Below are 19161 nucleotides of genomic sequence, written 5' to 3' on the forward strand. Positions count from 1 at the left end.
ACCACGCCCTTCACCGTCACCCAGCAGGCCTTATGCTGATGCCCAATGCCCACTGAGTTGGGAGGGGGCAGCTCCTTGCATGCCACGTGGCTGTTTGTGGGCGGTCCTGGCTGGCCCAGAGCTGCTCTGTGGCTAGGACGTGGCCACCACAGGGAGAACATCAAGACACTCTGGAGGTTTCCGCAACGCTCCCCATCCCCGCATGCACCCACGCACATACACACACACACACACACACCCTTTCATCTGTTTCCTCTGATTTCTGATACAACCGAGTCCTTGGGCAAACCCTATAATCGGACCCCAGGGGGAGCATCCGCCCTTTGCCAGCAGAGGGGACTAATTCGGCCAGCATTCCGCAGAGGCCCCGTGCCCCGCCCGGGGCCCAGCACTGGGCAGTGCTCATCGCCCCTCTGAACCTCCGGACGGGGCCCTGCTGCTTGGCGAGGACTTCGGGGAGGGATGGGGAGAGGCCGGGAGAGCAGAGGCTGGGACGGGTGGCGGGGAAAGAAGAGGAAGGGAAAGGAAGAGGGGTTGGCAGGGGAGTAGGTGGAGAGAAGAGGGAGAGGCTGCTGGAGGGCCTCTTGCCCCCCGTTCCTGGGGTACACGACTCGTAAGCATTGACCAGACCATCCTTCTGAGGGCCCTTGCCAGGGGGAGTCCATCTTTAGCCACGGGCAGGCGTCCGGGATGGACACTTCACCAGGCTTCCTCCAGGCTGGACCTGGATGGTACCAGCTGGGTTAGGCAGGTGAATCCTGTGTTAGTGAATTGGTTTGTTTATGGCGCAGACAATTGTAGATGCAATTGGCCCAGTCCAAACCTGGCATAGCCCCAGCCCCACCTCAACCCTGTCTGGCATAGCCCCAGTTCAACCTTGGAATAGCTCCAGCCCCTGCTCAGCCTTAGCCCGATCTTTCCATAACCCCAGCCCAGCATAGCATCAGCCCCATCGACACTGGCCCGGTCCCGACGGCCGAGAGCCCGCGTGCCCCGGGCCTGTTTGGATCCTGGCACCTGGGAATGCTGGTGCGTGATCCTGGGCACTAGGGGCCCTTTGAGGGGCTACTCAGGTGGGCACAGGGCCGCCGGGCAATTAACATTCTTCCTTCTGCCCGCAGAGCTGCTGGGAAAGCACGAACGCGTGGAGCTTCCCCTGCCGGGAACTCTTGCTTGACTCTGCTCAACCGCCATCGCCTTTAGCGGGCTCGGCCAGGGCCGCCCAGGGATCCGCAAACCTCTGAGGTCTCGGCGGCAGCCGCCTGGGACTTTCCAGGGAGGGGCCGGCCAGCCCGAAGCCCCCCGGACTCCGATTCTCCGCCTGCTTTCAGGAACTAAGAACGCTTCCTCCCATTTCTCCAGGGAGGAGGGATTCGGAGCACCAGGCTCCAGCAACGATTTGATCCAACACCCGAATGCAGAAGGCTATTCTGGGGTGAAAAGAGGCCATTTATTAGCTGCCTGTTGGGACTCCAGGGACATCTGTGGGAGAGGAAGAGAGCCAATGCAGCACGGACCCAGAGACCGGGACTTCAGAGGCCAGGGGTCCAGCCCCTCTCTGCTTCTGGAAGCTCGGTAGGGAAGGTCGGGGTGGGGGTGGGATGTCCAGAGAGAAGATGGGGCGAGGGGACATTTCTGCCAGATCCCGGAGAGAGGCAGTGCCAAAGCGTGGGCCGAAGGGCTCGGGCCGAGGAGGTCCGGACGATCCAGCCCGATCCTTTGGGGAGCCGTGCGGCCGGAGTTGGGTGGGAGCTTGCTGGGCTGATGCATCTTGGTGATGGGGGCTTGCCAGCTTTCCGGTCCCGAAGGTTCACCCCAGGCTCCCGGGGCCCCTGCCTCCTCAAACCAGAGACGTGACAGGTCTCAGCCGAGGCGGGTGTTGCGGAGGCTAAAAAAAGAGCCTGGCCGTTTTCTCGAACCCTGAAAAATAGCTTGAAGGAAGAGTTGAGGAACTGGGACGGGGTCCCCCCTCCGCCCTCCCAATATCCACCAGGATCGGGGCTGGCGGGGGCACGTGGAGTGGACGGCCCCTGTGTCCTCTAGGATGCCCAGGGTGAATTCTGGGGGCCCCAGGAGGGCCCCCGCGCCAGGCTTCTCTCAGCCCTGGTTTTGAGGTGCTCAGCATACAGTAAGTGCTCAATAAATAGGATTGAATGAGTGAGAAACTACCAGGCTCCCCTTGCAGAGAGAGGCCATTGGCCCCCATGATTCCTCCCGGCTCTGCCCATACTCCTGAATGGACCTTGACACGGGCAGCCTCCACTTCCTCTCTTCCAACTCCCCTCTCCTCCTCCTCCAATCCAGTCTTTTCCCCCATTTTGCTTCATGGAAACCGCCCTCTCCGAGGTCACCGCTAACCTCCTTCTTGCCAAATCAAATGTCCTCTACTCCATCCTAAGGCTCCTTGATCTCTCGGTTGCCTTTGACACTGTGGAGCTCCTTATGGGCAGGGAACATGTCTACCGACTCTCTTGCGCTGCACTCTCCCAAGTGCTTAGCACACACAGTGCTCTGCACATAATAAGCACTTAAATATACTATTGATTGGTCCATCGCCTTCTCCCAGAAACAACATCTAAACTGGGTTTCGCTGACACTATCCTCTCGTGGTTTTCCTCCTATCTCTTTGCCCGTGACTTCCCAGTCTCTTTCTCTGATTCCCCTGCCTCCCACCCCCTAACTGTGGGAGTGCCTCAAGGCTCAGCAACGGGTCCCCTTCTGTTCTCCATCTACATCCACTCCTTTGGCGAACTTACCTGCTCCCTCGGCTTCCAACTACCATATCTAAGCAGAGGACTCCCAAAACCTCTCCAGCCCCTATCTTTTCCCTCCTCTGCAGTCTTGCTTCTCTCCTCCAGCCTTCAGAACAAACTCTTCTCCATGTCCTGCCAACACCTCATGATCAACACGTCCAAAACAGAACTCGTCATCTCCTCTCCCAAATCCTGGTCTCCATAGACTTTCCCATCATGGTCGAGAGCAGCCCCTCCCTCCCCATCTCCAAGTTTGCCACCTTGGCATCAACACTGACTCCTGCTCTCCTTCAACCCTCATATCCAGTCTGTCACTGAATCCTTTCTGTTTTTCCTCTTCCACGACATCCCCGGAATCCACGCCTTCCTCTCCATCCATAGGGCCACGACAAAGGTAACTGACTGATCGGGGCCCGACACCCATTGCCTGTCCTGACCTCGGCCCGCCTTGCATCGGCCCTGCCCGGGCCCGGCCCACCTCACCTGGGCTGCCCTGGCTTCCTGGGGATGATAGGGGTCCTACGAGAGCCCCAAGTGGGAAAGGAGGGTGAGGATCGCCCAGCCGGCCGCCCTGGCCGGGGAAGCTGGCGGAGCGGCCCTGGAGCTGAGTAGCTGCAGGTGGCTCCGGCGCTTGATCTCGGAGTCTGGAAGGCAGAGACAGTGCGGGCGCGGGGTCAGCGGGGAAAACCGCCGGGGCCACCGCTCCAACCACCGGCACCATCACTCCTCCCCGGGGCCCCCTATGCAGCCCCTTTCCCTTCACCTCTACCCGCCTGTCTTCTGTCCCCTTGGGGAATCAACTGTCTGCTCAACCTCTTCCCGTGGACCTCGGACCTGGGATGGGGCCAACTGCCCGGGGCTCAAGGTGGCGGGAGCCATCCGTGATGGTATGTATTCGGGCTCACGGTCCAGACCAAAGGTCCAGTCCTCGTTCCCCAAGCGTGGCCGCCCTCCTCCCCGAACCCCCCAACCCCGGGATGCCAGCCTCTTCTCCACACATCCTCTCCCACTCTGGCTTGCCCTTCCGTCCCATGAGCGGAGAATGGGGCACTTGGTTTTCCTGTACCGGCCAAGAGTCTAATACAGTGCGCTCAGTGCACGATGCTGCTGCTGCCTCTCCTACCATGATCGAGGCAGGGGAGGGGAGGCCGTCCCTGAGGACAGATCATCCTTGGGCCTAAGGCTCAAATCGGCCAGGCGGAGAGGCTCTGGGTGGTCCCGCCGGCCTGGCCCACCCTCCTCTGGCCCAGCTCCCCGACCCACCCCTTCGCAAGGTCGGGGGAGGCGGACCGGGCTGAGCGACGCACCAGTCACTTTGATGTCCCCCGTGGCCTTGGCGATGCTGTTCTCGATCGTGCAGGAGTACGTGTTGTTGACGGTGACGTTGTAGAGGACGGACACCACCATCATGGTCACGTTCTCCGGGTCCAGCTGGAAGCTGGTGTTGGACGCCTCGGTGACGTTGGCCCCGGGCTCGAGCTGCGAGGCCCAGGCCACGGTGGGCCGCGGGAACCAGCGCGGGGCGGCGCAGCGCAGACTCTCCCAGACAGAGCTGCCATTGGGATCCACGTTCACCTCCGGGACGCTGAAGGCTGCCGGTGAGCCGGATGGCGGGCGAGCGAGCGGACGCGTCAGCCCCATCCACTCGCCTCCCCGGGCTAACCCCAGCACACCCCGGGACCCGCCCAAGGGCTCCCTGGCACCACCCACACGCCCAGGCTAAGCCTCACACACACACACCTCAAGACCCGCTCTCATGCCCGCCGAGTCCCTTGCACACAAATCCCTGGGCCAGCTCCTTGCGACCTTGGCCATGGCCACGAGACTCCCCCGGGGCCACTCCACGCACTCTCCCCAGCCCCACCCACAATCCCTGGAGTCCTGGCACTCCGCCCCCCATGCCTTTGGCCATGCTCCGCCCACACACTCCCTGCCCCATCTATAGGCTTAAGCCAGGGAGTGCTGCTCCTCCTTTTCCTCTTCAACTCTCTCCCCTTTCCCCCCACGGCCTGTGATTGCCTGCTAGACATGGAGCCTGGGTGGACTGGGAGTCGGGAGAGAGGCCCGGGGGTTTATCCGTGAAGGATCAGGGCCTCAGTCAGCAGAGGGGCCACGGCCAGATCGGCCAGCCACTGCCACTCACCCCCGGTCTTGTAGTCCAGCTGCGCCTGTCCCTTGCCCTTGGAAGTGGCGATGGAGCACTGGTAGGTGCCCGCATCAGCCAGCTGCACGTTCCTCAGCCTGAGAGAGGCATTGCCCACGATCACCTGGTCAGTGAACACAGATGTCCGCCCCCGGAACATCTCGTCCTGGTCTGCCAGCTCGTCCTTGCCCTTCCGAAACTCGTGGACTGACCCCACGACCCCCTCCTTCAGCCACTGGATCACGATGTCGCCCAGCTTGATGTCGGGTTCAAAGGTGCAGCTGAGGATCCCGTCTTGGCCCAGATTCCCTGCCGACGTCAGGGTCCTCACCGAGATGGAATGTTTCCCTGAAATTCACCAAGTGGCATCGATTTAAACACTTAGTACCGTGCTCTACACATAGCAAGCACTCATTGGCTGATTGACTGATTGATTGATTGACTGGGAGGCAGGGCCATGGCATCATGCCAGGCCATGCCAAGCCGCTCCTGCTGGCGGAGGGCTGCCGGGCAGGTGGGTGGAACAACGGGATGGGAGGAAGGGGAAGCGGTGCCCTACTGCCCTCCCAAGAAGCCCGGGAACCCCAGTGACTGGCAGCGGCAAGGCAGGGCCGAGCAAGAGAATCTCAGCAGGTAACAACTCAAGGTCGTGGCCCTGAGGGGGCCCCAGGGACCGTAAGGATCGGAGTGCCTCTGGGATCTCCGGGGCCCCGCAGGCTGGCAGGGCAGCTGCGGGGATGGGAATTGGCCAGATCTCGGCCACATCTGACACGGTAGTGACCCCGGGACCCCAGGCAAATTGACCCCGGGACCCCAGGCAAACCATCTTTAGAAGCAAAAATCAAAGGCAGGTGACAGACTCGGCTCCTGGGGTCCCTACTGCTCTTCACCACCTAGACTTAGAGCTGGGTTGGACTGAGTTTGGGGTTTATGTAGTTCTGTGAGTGGAGCAGTCCATGCTGGGTCACTAAGGGAATGTCAAGGATAGAGAGGGGAGAGTCATGGGTGTTGGTTGGTCCGTCTTGGGTCACTCTAGGCAGAGTCAGAATTGGGGAGGGGAGAGTCTAGGAAGAAGGCAGGAGGGCAGGAAGCCCATAATTCCTCCAGGCATCTTGTCAAAGACAGAACCTGGCCTGATTGGGCAGTGGCCTGACCCAGGGTGCCCGTGTCCACTAATCTGATGTCAAAGACACGATCGTAGATGATGACGTGTCGGAACAACGTCGGTCTCCTAGCATCAGAGCTCTGCTCACCTCAACACGGCTATGCTGGGTGGGACACAGGAGGAGAATGAGGGAGAGACAGCAGGAGACACAAACAGCTTTGGCATGGGGAGCAGAAGCAGGGACACTGAAAGCAAAGAGGGCGGAGGAAAAGTATTAAGGTCATTGTGAAACAAAGCCTCAGACAATGCCACAACCCATCTGAAAACTGGGAGTCAACTGCTGCGGAGACCAGCATGGCACACTGTCATCAGGAAAGGAGCACCTCTCTGTGAGCAAAAGTAACCAGAGACAAGGAGGCAAAGGGGAAAACGGCATCAGATGCTGCAGACATCAAACATGACAACATAATGAGGGACCACATAACGAGAAGCAGCATGGCTTAATAGAAAGAGCAAGGGCTTGAGAGTCAGAGGATAAGGGTTCAAATTGTGGCTCTGCCACTTGTCTGCTGGGTGACTTTGGGCAAGCCTTTTAATTTTTCTGTGCCTCAGTAACCTCATCTGTAAAAAGGAGATTAAGACTGTGAGCTCCACGTGAGACAACCTGATTGCCTTGTATCTACCCCAGTGCTTAGAACAGTGCTTGGCACATAATAAGCACTTAACAAATACCATAATAATTAATGATAATTAACTCTGTGCACGGTGCAGCTGGGACTGGGTCTAGGATGGGTCCTTTCAGCCACACCCGCACTCAGGTGCAGTCAGTGGGCTTCTTTAAGTTCAGGGGACAAAATTGTATAACTGAATATCACCTCTAAATCTCACATTGGTCCCCGAGGCTGAAGGCCTAAGTCTAGTCCCCAGATGCAGGATCCCTTCATGAGGGGCCCAAGTTGATCTGCCCAGGTAGCTGCTGGCACTTCCCGGATTGCTGCAGGGACTTTCTCGGCAGACTCGAGGGGGTGGATGGGGCCAGAGCTCCCTTCTCCCTCACCATTGGCAAAAGGGAACTTACTTCCCCCATCATGCCGGGGTGAGCTCCCCCAAGCTCCATTAATCCAGTGTTCAGCCAAAGGGTTCTGGTGATCCCGCCATCGGTTGCAGCAACGTTGACCCTCTCCTCTTTCCTCCCGGCTCCCCATCCCAGCAGAGCCCCTTCCCCTCCGAGCCCCCGGTGAGGCAGCGTTGGTCGGCCCCTGACGGGCACAGCCCAGGGCTATTGCCAGTCTGGCAGTGGGTCTGTACTCTGGGATTTCAGTGGAGACGGGAGTGGGGGTCCCTTGGGACACCCTGTGAGGAAGGATCCTGAGGGTAGGGACCTCTTGACCATGATGGGGAAGGGGAAGGGGGAGAGAGATCAGAAACCACGATGGCAGCTGCATACCTGAGATGCCAAAACCAATGATGAGTGCGATGGCTCCGGCCAGGATAATGATAATGCTGATGACGCTGAGAAACACAAGGAGAAACAGGGAATTACATCCTGGACCACCACCCTTCCTTGACATCTCCAGAGCCCACGACACTTCCTTGCCATGCACTGGAGTTCCCGGTCCTTCCTCGCTGTCCCAGCCGAAACCCCGGCCCTCTGTCACCATCCCCCTCCCGGAGCCCCCGGCCCTCCCTCGCCATCCTCCCCGGAGCCCTTGGCCCACACTCGCCATCCCCTTGCCATCCCCCACCGGAGCCCGCGGGCCTCCCTCACCATCCCTGGAGCCCCCAGCCCTTCTTTGCTATTGCCCGGAGGTCCCGGCCCACTCATTGTGTAGGCGGCCCCATCCACAAGGAGGGAACCACAGCAGCTCAAATCGCCCCAGGGTCAGTCCCTCATGACCAGTGGCTTGGGTTTTGAGATGGCCTATTTGCTTAAGACTGAAAAGACACCTAATTCCCCAACAGCTGATGGTTCTCCTGAGCCCGGGACCTCACCAAACCTGCCTCGGTTACCTGGCACCTCCCACACTCTCACTTTTCCCATCCCATCTCCTTGACCAGTTCTCTCCCATCAATGGGGGGGGGGGTCAAGGCCATCTCAGGACAGATGGTGTCTCACGCCATGCTGAGATGGGAGATCAAAACATCCTAGAGTGCACAGGTCCAGGCCCGGCACACAGGACAGTCCCGGGACCAGGCCTGGCACACGGGACATGCCTGGGACCAGGCCCCGCACGGAGGACACACCCAGGACTGGCGCCCAGGACAAGCCCACGACGGGGTCTGGAAAGCAGGAGAAGCCTGGAACCGGGTTTGGCATACAGGACATGGCCAGGACCAGGACCGGCACAAAGGATACACCTGGGACTGGAGCCGGCACCCAGGACAAACCTAGGACTCGGCCCAGCGCACAGGACAAAGGCTATTTAGGTGGGTGTTTGAAGCAGATTAGGCATCCGATCACAAGAATATCAGCCCCTGCGTTATGCCCCCAGAGTCAGCTGCACTGTCTATCCCACCCAGGATTCTATCCCCAAAAGGGACACCAAGATGCTTGAAGGAACCACGTGCTAGTTGCTGTACCGGAAAGTTCACTTCACAGTGAGGGATGGACAATCCAACACTTCTGATTCTCTTTTCTCCAACCCTGACTCTCCCTCAGTGACCCAGCACGGACTACCCCGCACCCCTCTATCTCCCCTCTTCATCCCCGACTCTTCCCCAGCAACCCAGCATGGACACTTACCCGTGGATCTGTTCAAACCCCTCCTCAACCTGCTGCTATTTTTGCCCACTTGTCCTTGGTAATGAATTCCATACATTCTCCCCCACCGGGTGAGCAAGTTCTCCTTTTGTTTATTCTGAACCTGCCACCCTCCGGCTCCATGAGGGGCCCCTCATCCTGTTGGTGTAGGTGTTGGGGAACAGCAACTGCAACCTGATTTGCTTGTATCCACCCCAGCGCTTAGTACAGCACCCTGCACATAGTAAGTACTTAACGAATGCCATAATAATACAAATTATTATTATTATATCCATAATTTATTTATATTAATGTCTGTCTCCCCTTCTAGACTGTGAGCTCGTTAGGGGGAGGGAATGTGTCTACTAACTCTATTATATTGTGTCCTCCCAAGCACCTAGTACAGTTTTCTGCCCAGGGTAAGTGCTCAATAAATATGATCGATTTATTAACACAAGTGCCAGGATCCAAACAGCTCAGGGGCGTGCAGGCTCCCGGCCGGAGGGGCTGGCCCAGCGTTAATGGGGCTGGAGTCCTGTTGGGCTGGAGCTATGACAGGCTGGGGCTAAACCAGGCCAGGGCTATGCTGGGTCTCAGGACAGCTGTCCTTCCCTCTCCTGGGGCATCTGGTACCTTTGACTCAGGCCTCTACCTGTGGCAGGGGTTAGTGGAGAGTCCTCTCTCCGTTCCAACCTTCCTGAGGATTAAAATAGTTTGGGCTCGGGTTGGGGGTGGGCAGAGAGGCCAGGCCGGGGCCAGGCCGACATGCCAGTGAGCAGGGCTGGGCCTGGAAGGTTGCCCAGCTGTCTGCAGGTGCCTCTGCCCACTGCCTTTCCCTTCCTTTCCCTTCCCATCAGCTCCTGCTGGCCCATTCAACTGCTAGAACAAAGGAGGAGGGAGGGGGAAAAGGAGGGAAGAAGGAAGGGAGGGAGGGTATGTGTGGGGGGGGTGGGGAGGGCAGTGCACACAGGGGGGAACAGGAGGAGGGGAGGAAGGCGATCGGGAGAACAGAAAGTAGCAGTCACCTGGCTGGGACCCTGAATTGGCCCATTGTGCCCAACTTCCTGGTTCTGGGAGCAGGCCTCCGTGAGTTAAAGGGGCCCACGGTACAGCTCACCCCTGGGGTTGACCTCCCTGAGACAGACCTGCACCCTCACCTCCCTGGGCATGCCCTCATCATCTGTGACTTCGCCATCTGTGCCCTCACACTCCTCATCTCTTCTAAAAGTGCAGGCCTGGGGCAGGGCAGGGATCCTGGTGCCCTAAACGCCACAACAATGTCAGTTGGGCAGCTAATGTGGGGCAGAGCCCATCAGGCACACACAGTCTGGAAGCACAAAGAAGCCCATGCTCAAACAGATGAGACTGGAAACACCAGCAGATCCAAAGGGGTCTGGACAGACCCATGGATCAGAGTCCATGCAGGGTCACTGAGGAGAGTTGGGGGTGTTGGATGATCCATGCCGGGTCATGGGGGGACAGTCAGGGGTGTTGGATGGTCTGCTCAATAGGGGGAGTCAGGGATGTTAGATGGTCCATGTTGGGTCACTGGGGGAGAGTCAGTGATGGAGAAGGGAGAGTCAGGGGTGTCAGTCAGTCCACGATGGGACATTTGGGGAGAGTCAGGAATGGAGCGGCCTCCAAGTGTCTTGGTGTCTCTGTCAGAGGCAGAGCCCTAGGCTGGACAGACTGTGGTTTTGACCCAGTAATGATGCTGCTCATGTTTGTTAATCCAAGTTCTGAGTAGCTATTTATGGGTCCGTTGAGTGCCAGAGAGAAACTAGTGCCCGATGCCGGTTACTGCGGGCTGTCCCAGCAGGGGAAGGGTCTGCTTGCACGGCATTCTCCCAGTGCCCAGGGCCAGACCCTGCAATTATCGTTACACTGTACTCTCCCATGGACAAATACGACTGAATGAATGAACAAGCACCTAGTTCAGCAGCTGCACAATCCCTGAGGAAGTGAATTTAGGCATTCTAGGCTCTCCTCTTCCTCCTCCTCCCCATCCCCTCCTCCTTGATATCCCCCACTGGGGTGAGGGCATGGGCAGACGGGGTTGGGGGGCTGGGGTCTTCCTCTCACGTTTGGGGATCCGTCACTGCAATTTTCCATGCCTTGAAAAATATGTATAGCAGGTAGTGATTGACCCCGCCAGCGGCAGAGACAAGTTCCAGGCGGAGGCACCATGTCCTGGCCTTCATGACAGGGAGCGGGGCCCATCTGGGAGGGAGGAGGAGGGGTAAGAAAGGGAGGAGAACAGGGAGGAAAAAGAGGAAGCAGAAGAGAAGGAACAAGTCAACGGTGGGCCTCAGAAAGAGAACGGGAAGAGCAGTTGCAGGAGGAATGATGGGGCCCCGGGCCGGGGGTCGACCCCCAAAGAGGTGACTTCCGGAGATCTGCCAAGTAGCAGGGGTTGGGCTCAGACCCATACTAACCCAGTGCAGGAGCAGGTTTGCCAGGGCTGCTGGGGGTAATAATTAACAACTATAATTAGGAGAAGGGAGGTCTGGGAAGGAAGAGGAGGGAAGGCAGAGGGAAGAGAAGCAGGGAGAAGAAAAAGGAGGAGGATGAGGAGGAGGAGGCGAAGAGCTTGTGCTTATTTACATTTCTCATTTTAGGAATGCAAGATAGCTCAGACATGAGCTCACCAACCTTGATCTCACCAACTAACACCCAAGGAGCTAGGGACAGGAGGGAAGCTGAAGCAGAGACACAGAATGGGTTGAGGTAACTTTCAGCCACTCACGAGATCCTCAGTGAAAACGCTTCACACAGTAAATTGGATATTAGCCCTCATGGTCAGGGATAGGTATCCCACACCCCTGACTCTCCCTTCTCCATCCCTGACTCTCCCCCAGTGGCCCTGCACGTTCCATCCGGCATCCCTGCGTCTCTCCCCTCTGCCCCTGATTCTCCCACAGTGGCCTAACGTGGTCTAACCAACACTCCTGACTCTTCCCCCAGTGACCCAATATGGGCACCCATCCATGGGTCTATCCAAATCCCTCTGGGCCTGCTGGTGTTTTCGGCTACACGGCTCCCTGTGGGAATGAATTCCCCTTACTCACCTCCACTGGGCCAGGAAGTGTTGTTTCCTGTTAGTGCTGAACCTGCCTCCAGCATCACCTCCTGTGGGGGCCTCTTGCCCTGGAGTTAAGTCCTACTCAGGTCAGCAACCCTTGACCAGTGATATGATGCCCTACCTAGCCCTAACCCCTTCCAAACCAGTCCAAACTCTCCAGCCCCTGGGGGCTCCAGCCCAGAGGCAGCCTGAAGCCCATCCCCGTGTGGGGAGGACAGGCAGACAGGCGGGCAGGTTGGACACCCCCGGGTGACTCTGTCAGTTCTCTGCCTCCCTCTGTCCAGGACCTCGCCTCCATCTGGACCATTCATTCAATAGTATTTATTGAGCGCTTACTATGTGCAGAGCACTGTACTAAGCGCTTGGGATGAACAAGTCGGCAACAGATAGAGACAGTCCCTGCCGTTTGACGGGCTTACAGTCTAATCGGGGGAGACGGACAGACAAGAACAATGGCACTAAACAGCGTCAAGGGGAAGAACATCTCGTAAAAACAATGGCAACTAAATAGAATCGAGGCGATGTACAATTCATTAACAAAATAAATAGGGTAACGAAAATATATACAGTTGAGCGGACGAGTACAGTGCTGTGGGGATGGGAAGGGAGAGGTGGAGGAGCAGAAGGAAAAGGGGAAAATGAGGCTTTAGCTGCGGAGAGGTAAAGGGGGGATGGCAGAGGGAGTAGAGGGGGAAGAGGAGCTCAGTCTGGGAACGCCTCTTGGAGGAGGTGATTTTTAAGTAAGGTTTTGAAGAGGGAAAGAGAATCAGTTTGGCGGAGGCGAGGAGGGAGGGCGTTCCAGGACCGCGGGAGGACGTGACCCAGGGGTCGACGGCGGGATAGGCAAGACCGAGGGACGGTGAGGAGGTGGGCGGCGGAGGAGCGGAGCGTGCGGGGTGGGCGGTAGAAAGAGAGAAGGGAGGAGAGGTAGGAAGGGGCAAGGTGATGGAGAGCCTCGAAGCCTAGAGTGAGGAGTTTTTGTTTGGAGCGGAGGTCGATAGGCAACCACTGGAGGTGTTTAAGAAGGGGAGTGACATGCCCAGATCGTTTCTGCAGGAAGATGAGCCGGGCAGCGGAGTGAAGAATAGACCGGAGCGGGGCGAGAGAGGAGGAAGGGAGGTCAGAGAGAAGGCTGACACAGTAGTCTAGCCGGGATATAACGAGAGCCCGTAATAGTAAGGTAGCCGTTTGGGTGGAGAGGAAAGGGCGGATCTTGGCGATATTGTAGAGGTGAAACCGGCAGGTCTCGGTAACGGATAGGATGTGTGGGGTGAACGAGAGGGACGAGTCAAGGATGACACCGAGATCGCGGGCCTGCGGGACGGGAAGGATGGTCGTGCCATCCACGGTGATAGAGAAGTCTGGGAGCGGACCGGGTTTGGGAGGGAAGATGAGGAGCTCAGTCTTGCTCATGTTGAGTTTTAGGTGGCGGGCCGACATCCAGGTGGAGACGTCCCGGAGGCAGGAGGAGATGCGAGCCTGAAGGGAGGGGGAGAGGACAGGGGCGGAGATGTAGATCTGCGTGTCATCTGCGTAGAGATGGTAGTCAAAGCCGTGAGAGCGGATGAGTTCACCGAGGGAGTGAGTGTAAATGGAGAACAGAAGAGGGCCGAGAACTGACCCTTGAGGAACTCCAACGGTTAAAGGATGGGAGGGGGAGGAGGCTCCAGCGTAGGAGACCGAGAATGATCGGCCAGAGAGGTAAGAGGAGAACCAGGAGAGGACAGAGTCTGTGAAGCCAAGGTGAGATAAGGTATGGAGGAGGAGGGGATGGTCGACAGTGTCAAAGGCAGCGTCTCTGGGGCCCAGGGAAGGTGGGCAGGGTGCCGGGGCCCAGAGCTGAGCCTCATTGTTGAAGGGAGAGGTGGGGGCAGATTGTGTTCTGCATCTGTTCACCTGGGATACCCCCTCAAGGCCTCGGGACACACCGTTAACCTTTTGGACACCAGGCTCCCGTTCCTGCCAAATGAGTCAGTCAGACAGACTTTCCCCAGGCAGCCTCTCCCAGCTGCTCCCTCTGGACACTGTTCTTCCTCCTGCCTCCCCGGGTTCTCACAATCTGTGAGTCCAGCATCCGGTCCATCATGAGTCGACGCATGGCTACACCTCACCACGTCTGACCAGCAAACATCATGAGTCTCCATCACCCCCACACTGACCGGTCCCAGGAGGCTCAGTCCATGCCCAGCCAGTGCTCCGGTGTCCCGGCCCAGCCCCGGGCCTACCTAGGGGGCTACAAGGCCCCGGTCCTGCTTGGACCACACACAGAATCTCACATCGTGGGCCTGGGAGTCAGTGGACCTGGGTTCTAATTCCATTTCCCCTACTTGCCTGCTGTGTGACCTTGGGCAAATCACTGAAATTCTCTGTGTCTCCAATTCCTCATCTGTAAAATGGGGAGGCCAAACCCGTTCTTGCTCCCACTTAGACAGGGAGCCCCATGTGGGACAGGGACTGTCCTGATTATCTTGTATCTACTCCAGTGCTTAGCACAGTGTTTGGCAAATAGTAAGCACTTCACAAATACCACTATTATTATTATTATCATTATAGGACAGCAGGAGGAAACCTTGCTACTCCAAGACCTTCTTTGAGCAGCTCCATCCCGGACACAGCAGGGGATGGCCCACCTGCCTATCCGCCTGCTCATCTGCCTGCCCATCCGCCCTCCTACCTGCCTTTCCACCTGCCTCTTCGCCTTCCCGGCCACCTGCCCGTGGACAAAGGCCAGCGGCACCCACAGGGAAGATCAAGCCCTGGTCAAGAGGGAGTTGCTGGACAGCATTTCATCAAAGCCCACGTTCCCACGTGGCTCTGTTCCTCCTCATTCACAGCCTGAGCTCCAAAGGGCCAGAGACCATGTCCAAGCGGATTGTTCTGGATCTATCCAGTGCTTAGCACAGGGCCCGGCGCAGAGCATATGCTCTTAAACAACACCATCACTGCTATTACTGGTCTTAGATCTCTGCCTTGGGGCATCACCTGCTCTTCCCTTCGGGAGGCTGCCATTTAGGTCTGCCTGTCTCCTCCATTAAACTGTATGCTCAAGGATAGGAATGATCCCAAGAGCCAGAGAGAATAAAAATAATATTTATTATGCCAAGCACTGGGATAGACACAGATTCTGATCGGACATAGTCCCTGTCCCTCAAAGTCTTAGAGGGAGGGGGAGCAGGTATTTTACCCCCATCTTATTCATTCATTCAACAGTATTCATTCATTCAATAGTATCTTACAACTGAGAAAGTGGAGGCACAGAGAGGATAAGACACACCCCCAAGATCACACAGCAGGCAAGTGGCAGAACCAGGACTAGAACCCCAGTCTTCTGATTCACAATGCACCAACATAGCAGCGCTGGGTGAAGCATGCTAAGAGACGGGACGCTAGCAGGGTAACCGAGCAGTCGAGAAGATGACTAGGAACTCACACGCAGCGCACACAGTGTCAACGTTGAGATGTGGGGGTGGGGAGACTCTGCAGCAGGCAAAGCAGCTGGAGGGCAACCATCTGGTGGGGGGCGGTCACCCTCTTCAAGCGAAGGCTTTGTGAAGACCGGGACAAAAGGGGGCGGAGTAGAAACTCTCTAGTGCAGCATGGCTCCATCACTGAGGGCAAACCACGCTGTGGGGAGCGGCGGGCCCGCAGAGAACTTTTCAGGCCCATTTGTGACCGTGGGTGGGGCTGGACGGTCAGCAGTTCCAGCGCTGCTCACAGAGGACGGCTTCCGCTCATGCCCACCCGTTCCCACCATCTGTGCCTGCCTTCTCACAGCGCAGAGAGTGGCACCCAGCAAGCCCAGGGCGCAGTGCACTGTACACAGGGTTATGGAGTGTTTCCCGGGGGGCACGGGGAGAGGACCACAGAGGCGGAAGATATGAGCCCGGCCCCCCGACTGCAGCAGAGCCGAAAGCGATGCAATAGGAATTGAAGGCGCCCCGGTAGTAGCACACGGATACCAGAAAGTCGGCTTTCCCGTTTCAAAGTGTCGCTCCTGGCAGTGATCCCTCCTCACGTGCTTGGGCAGACAGACCCCCAGGACCCCGCCCACCACAGGCCCCAGGAATGGACACCTGGATGCCCCTGCCCACCCTGCGCCCCAGGAAAGGGCATCTGGGGACCCCACACACCCTAGGCCTCAGGAACAGACACCTGGGTGCCCCTGCCCACCCTGGGCCTCCTGGAAGGAGTATACAGGGACCCCACCCTGGGATCCAGGAACAGACCCCCAGGGATCCCGCCCACCCTGGGCCCCGGGAACAGGCATCTGGCCCCCCCATTGCCCCTCTCCCCATCTACTCTAAACCCGGGAACAAACACCGGGGAGGCCCTGCCCAACCTGCCCTGGGAACTGACAGCAGGGGGCCACGCCCGCCCACCCGGGGCCCTGGGGAAAAGCCAGCCTTGGTCTACAGCTGAAACTACTAGCTTCTGGCTTCCCGCCACACTCTACCCCACAGTGGTGTGGTGGAGTGGAAAGGACGGGGAAGTCAGGAGGCTGACTGACTGAGACTGGTCAGAAGAAAGCCAGGGTCAACCCGAGGTCCCGGGGCTGGGAAGAGGAGGGCCAGGGTCATTCCAAAACCCCAGGGCTGGGACAGGGGAAGGGCCAGCCAGGGAAAGCCTGTTCGGGGCCCTCTGGATTGGGATGGGCTGAGGGGCTGGGCCAGGTTTGGCCTGGGCTGAGTGCCCGGAACCTCCCTGAGGAATCCAAGGGAAGGTTTTTCCCCACTCTGCCTCTGGGCTTCACGGGCAGGATTTCCCATAATATCCAGGGGCTAGAGGGGCAGCTGCATCTCCTCCCCACAGGTCCCACAGATTTTCTCCAGTGACACAAGACAGTGACCCTTTGGAGGTGAGTCAGGACATCCTCTGTCCTGCACCTAGAACTTCAGCTGTGTCCACACCCCAGAACTGGAGCTTTCTTGCTCTTACCTCTTCCTGAACCGTAGCTTTCCAGGGTCCAACTCCAGACCCTTCCCCTCCTCCTCTCTCCCCAGCCTTGGGGTCCAGGAAACAAGCAAGAAAGGAAAAAGGGCCCCATCCAGTCTGGTTCACCCAGATGTGCTTCTTACTGACCAACCCTGGGCCGGGATGGGAATTCGTGAGGTCTGTCCGGGGCACGGCCGGCTTGGCTTTGGGATTCGGGGGGAATGTTGGCTAATGCCCAGGGGCATGGCAGGTACTGAGGGGTTAGTCGATACCCATGGTGCTGGTGGCACTTGGGGGTGGGGATTGGCAAGTGCCCAGGGGCTCAGTGGGTAGTAGTTAGGTAGTGCCCAGGGGCACAGCGGACACTGGGGTGGGATTGGCATATGCCTAGGGACACAGTGGGTACTGGGGTGGGGGAGTTAGCTAATGCAAAGGGGCACGGCAGGCACTGGGGAGGAATTAACTAATGTTCGAGAACTAGAGCCCTGCTCCTGCCAGGACCCTGCCTCCCCTCAGCTCCCCTTCCTGAACTTCTGACTCTTTGGGCAGTCAGGACACCCCTCTCTCTGGGTGGGGGAGCCAGGACACCCCTGCCTCTGGGAGGCAGCCAAGACACTCTCGCAGGCCCACAAGAGGCATCTCTGAGGCATCCAGCGGGGATCCGAGGGGGGATTGGGCCATGAACGCCCACCCGCCTGCCCCGCTGCTGAGCAGAACCAGTCCAGCTGGTCGAGGGGGTTTGGGTCTAGAGCCCATATGCCCCACACAGCGGCAGTGGCCACAACCGCGGGAGGGGGTGGGGAGAGAAGCGACGGCAGCAGCTTGTCTGGGGGCGGCCACGTCTGCTTGCGGGGGAGGGGTTTCACTGGGAACCAGGAGGGCCAGGTCCCCAGGGCCCCTACTCGCCCACGGCTCCCGCGTGAGGATGGGCTCAGCTCGGTGGCTGCCCGGTGTCTTAATTGGAAAAAGGGGAGAAGGTGTCATCTCCCTGGCCCAGCCCCTCTTCCAGGGGCCCCTGGGGACTGCACCCCTCCCCCACTCCAGGCTCCGACTCAGCTGGGGACAAGGGAGGTCCCCAACCTCCCACCTATCCTCAGCCACTTCACGTCCTTTTGAGCCTCTCCTCCTCCTCGCCCTGACCCCCCTTCAGAGGCCAGGGCCCAGGCTCGGGGACAGCGGGGGTCGAGGGGTGGCTGTTAAACCCGGGCCCAGCCCTTCAGGGGTACCTTCAGCACCTCCACCCTGGGCCACGCAGATCCGCCGCTGGCCCAGTGTCCGGGGCCCACGGCCAGCAAGGTAAGCCCATCCCGCCCAGACCAACCTCGGGAGCACCAGGACCGACACTGCATCTGTGAATGACCCGGTCACATCCCCTGCCAGGAACCTACACAGAGGCCAGGACCTCCTGCAGACCCCAATCCTGCTCACCTCACAAGGGCACCCGACTGCTCAGAGCCTCATCCAAGGGGGCACGGGCACACACACTCACCCATACACTCTCCCTCCCCCACACCCTTTCATTCCCACTTTCCTACCCCTTCACATAAGCCCTTAACCCTCCCTGGCTGTCTCTTCCTAGTCTGGGGCTCTCTCCTTGGGAGGTGGGAATGGTGGTGAAGAGAGCAGCTTTGAGTCCAGTCTGTCCTTTTCCAAACCCCTGGCTCAGCTCCCCTCTATCCAGAGAAAGATCTGGTCCTAGAGGTGGTAAGAGCAGAGCCCAGCAGCAGATAGAACAAGCCACGAGTGGACCCTGGCTCCTCCCCTAGACTGGACAAGCTCATCCAGGACTGGACAAACCTAACCAGAGCAGGGGACGGGATGCTGTGGACACTCTACCTCCAGAAAATGACTTGTCCCAGGGAAGCCATGAAGGGGCCAGGCGGCAGGGCCAGATGAATCCAGGGTCCGGCGTGGTCTCCGTCCCCTGTAGGGAGGAGGCCCGGAACCCTTGGTTTAAATAGCTCGGCTCAGCGAGGCGAGGAGAGGCGTGGTAGCCGCGGGAGGCAACGGCTCAGGAATGAGGAAGCCACCGCCGTCTCTGGGATCAGCGGCAGGGCAGGACACGGGGAGTGTGGCACAGTGAGGATGGCAGAGTGAGGGTGGCAGAGCGAGGGCTTCGAGGAGGTGAGGGGGAGGAAGCAGAGGAAGGAAGAGGGAGGGAAAGAGGGAGGGAGAAGAAAGCATTGGAACAGGAAGGAAAGGAGAACCAGAGTACGGGAGAGCGGCAGCAAGGGTGTAGGTAAGGGGCAGGTTTGGCCATGCAGTCTGCTCAGGATGGTAAGATCACCAGCGGGTGGGGGGACATTTCCCAGGCTACCAAACCCCATCTGTTTTGCTTCTCACCTTCCTGCTCTCTGCCCACAAGCCCCAAGGAGTCTGGCCCCTTCACTCTGCAGACGGCCAGTT

The 19161-nt window shown here is 58.6% G+C and overlaps 1 protein-coding gene across 2 annotated transcripts; it reads right to left on the bottom strand.

Moving 5' to 3' along the window:
• Positions 1-1426: 1426 nt before the first annotated feature.
• VTCN1 (V-set domain containing T cell activation inhibitor 1) lies at positions 1427-18664 on the bottom strand. Of its 2 annotated transcripts, none has more exons than XM_029080452.1 (6): positions 18592-18664; positions 7449-7513; positions 4897-5244; positions 4061-4345; positions 3237-3397; positions 1427-1920 (listed from the first exon to the last, which is right to left on the bottom strand). In XM_029080452.1, the coding sequence occupies exons 1-5, from the start codon at positions 18621-18623 to the stop codon at positions 3273-3275; spliced, it is 855 nt and encodes a 284-aa protein (XP_028936285.1). In that variant the 5' UTR covers positions 18624-18664; the 3' UTR covers positions 1427-1920; positions 3237-3272. The 2 variants fall into 2 exon arrangements, with proteins under 2 accessions (XP_028936285.1, XP_028936284.1); XM_029080451.1 differs by having other exon boundaries at positions 1427-1931.
• Positions 18665-19161: the final 497 nt, after the last annotated feature.

Source organism: Ornithorhynchus anatinus, chromosome 16 (assembly GCF_004115215.2).
Source record: "Ornithorhynchus anatinus isolate Pmale09 chromosome 16, mOrnAna1.pri.v4, whole genome shotgun sequence".
NCBI lineage: Eukaryota > Metazoa > Chordata > Mammalia > Monotremata > Ornithorhynchidae > Ornithorhynchus > Ornithorhynchus anatinus.